This window comes from Carlito syrichta, unplaced genomic scaffold (assembly GCF_000164805.1).
Source record: "Carlito syrichta isolate Samal-C Ts95f unplaced genomic scaffold, Tarsius_syrichta-2.0.1 Scaffold312032, whole genome shotgun sequence".
NCBI lineage: Eukaryota > Metazoa > Chordata > Mammalia > Primates > Tarsiidae > Carlito > Carlito syrichta.
This window is the reverse complement of record NW_007256128.1, coordinates 31129-33814: the sequence shown is the minus strand read 5'-3', so window position 1 is coordinate 33814 and position 2686 is coordinate 31129. Positions and strand designations below refer to the sequence as shown.

General features: G+C 51.2%; 1 protein-coding gene across 1 annotated transcript in view; it reads right to left on the bottom strand.

Annotated features, from left to right (window-relative positions):
- Positions 1-2212: 2212 nt before the first annotated feature.
- Positions 2213-2686, bottom strand: part of LOC103271944 (proto-oncogene vav) — a gene marked incomplete at its 3' end in the record, with an annotated part of 31186 nt that continues 30712 nt past the window's right edge. Inside the window, exon 14 of the mRNA XM_008069438.2 lies at positions 2213-2364. Coding sequence (XP_008067629.2) covers positions 2213-2364 — 152 coding nt within the window. The remainder of the gene's footprint in view (positions 2365-2686) is intronic.

Sequence of the window (2686 nt, the reverse complement as noted above, 5' to 3'; positions counted from 1 at the left end):
CCAGTGGATGGGTGGATGGATGGATGGGTGGATGGATGGGTGGATGGATGGGTGGGTGGATGGATGGGTGGATGGATGGATGGATGGGTGGATGGATGGATGGGTGGATGGATGGATGGATGGATGGATGGGTGGATGGATGGATGGGTGAATGGATGAGTGGGTGAATGGAGGGATGGACAGACAGACAGATTAATAGATGGAGGCATGGATGAATGAATGAACACACAGTAATGATGGATGGATGGATTAATGGATTGATGGGTAGGTAGATGGATGGATGGATGGATATATAGACAGACAGATTAATAGATAGATGAAGACATGGATGGTTGAATGAATGCACAGGTAAGAATGGCTGGATGGATGGATAGATGGATGAATGCATGAACTAACAAGCAGATTAATGAATTGAAAGGTAGATGGATGGATGGATGAATGGATGGATAGATAGATTGACGGACTGATAGGTGCAGGCATGGATGGTTGGATGAATGCACAGGTAAGGGTGGATGGATATGTAGATGGATTAATAGATAGATGCAGGTATGGATGGATGGATGGATGTTGGATGAATTAACTGATAGAGTCATGAAGGGATGGGTAGGTGAATGGACAGAGAGATGGCAACGTGGATGGACGCACGGATGGGTGGATGGACAGACACACGGGTGGAGATGGGTGGAGGCACGAATGGGCGGACAATCAGGATGTGGATGCCCGGATGCAGCCTCAACATCTTACACCTTCTCAGCACTCCGAAAGCCTCTCTCAAGCCCCAGTCGGCCTCCACTGCTCCCTACACGCACCCTCCAATGTTCTTGACAAAACTGTCCATCTAAGTAATTACCCAGATCCTTTTTTTCCACGTGTTTCCCCCCAGCAGAATGTAAGCTCTAACCAGTGTCCTTGCCGTCACTCAACGACTATTGCTGAGACATCATCACACGCAAGGTGGAATTCTAGAGGCTAGGAATTCATCCGTGGGTGAAATAAAGACAGTTCTTGGCCTTTGCAGAGCCAAAATAAGAACCAGGCAGACCCAAGGTGGCGTGAAGAGCCTCAAAGTTCATTCCAGGCCTGACAGTCGGAATTCAAGCAGGTAAATGAGATCAGCACAGGGGTTCGTCCCAGCTCTGCCTCTTCATGCATTCAGTACTTATTGGACACTTACTGTGTGCCAGGGACTGGCCCAAGCACGGACGATACCGCAGTGAACAAGACAAACACAAATCCATGTCTCTGTGTGCCCTAAACAAGCCTATCACTCTTTTGCCCCAGGGCCTTTGCACATGCTGGTCCTTCTGCCTGGAACACTTTCTCTGAAGCCCTTTCTCTTGGCTAACTTTATACCTTAGCAATTGGTTTGGCCTCCCAGAAGTCATCCTGACCTGTTCCCAGGGTGGTCCAGGGGTTCCCTCGGGGTTCTCTGACTGCGTTGTGATTCTCCAATCCAAGCTTTTTATCTTATATTCATTTATTTATTGAGACAAGGCCTCACTCTGTTGCCCAGACTGGAATGTAGTGGCACCATCATGGCTCACTGGCCTTGAACTCCTGGACTCAAGCAATCCTCCCACCTCAGCCTCCCAAGTAGCTGAGACGACAATGTGAGAAACCGCACCTGGCGACCACTCAGTGTTGCAACTACTTGGTTACAGATCTGTCGTCCTCACTGGAGTTTCAAGAGAGCAGTGAGCCAGGCTCGGTGGCTCAGCCTGTAATCCTGCGCTTTGGGAGGCTGAGGTGAATGGATGGCCTGAGCCCGCGGGTTCGAGACCCACCCGGGCAACTTGGCCAGACCTCATCTCTACAATAAATCAAAAAATTAGCTGGACGTGGTAGCGCGCGCCTGTAGTTCCAGCTACTTGGAAGGCTGAGGCGGAAGGATTGCCAGAGCCCGGCAGGTTGAGGATGTGGCGACTGGGAGCGGCCACTGCACTCCAGTCTGGGCAACAGAGGGAGACTCCAACTCAAAAAAAAAAAAAGGGAGAGCAGTGACCATGCCGAGATTGTTTCTGTCTCCTTGGCAACCCACAGAATGCCCAGCACAGAGCAGGTACTCAATAACTAAACGTATGCTGTGTCACTGTAAGCCCTCCCTGTGTCCCTTCCTCCTCTCCAGCCAGGAGAGACCTCCATGGGGCCACACCCCATCTTCCCACAATTCCGGTGCAGGTCACCCTCCTTGCCCCTGCCCCGGCTGCCTTACCCGGCCGTAGATCTCTCCCCGCCACCAGCCTTGCTGTCCCTTCTTGTTGAGAATCTTGATGATGTCACCTTCCTTGAGGGACAGTTCTGACCGGTCCCGGGCGCAGTAATCATAGCGGGCTTTGGCTGTGCCGAAATATTTGGTGCTTCCTGCTGTGGAGAGAGGACAAGGGTGAGAAAAGGGTCTGCCTGCCCGCCGTTTGGGGACAGGGCTGGGGAACGTGTGCTCTCGGGAGGGGAACTCCGGGATGGAGGGTTCCTCGATGCTCCTTGGTGCGGATTACTGGGGACCTTCTGCTTTGAGAAGACACAACAAACAAAATTCCCAACATGATCCTTCCAGCCCAGGCAGCATCCAAGGTTACCAAATAAAACCATTTTTGAATTTGGAACGGTTTGGGGCCAGACACAGAGGCTCAAGACTATCATCTCAGCACTTTTTTTTTTTTTTTTTTTTTTTTGGGGTTCCCCCCCA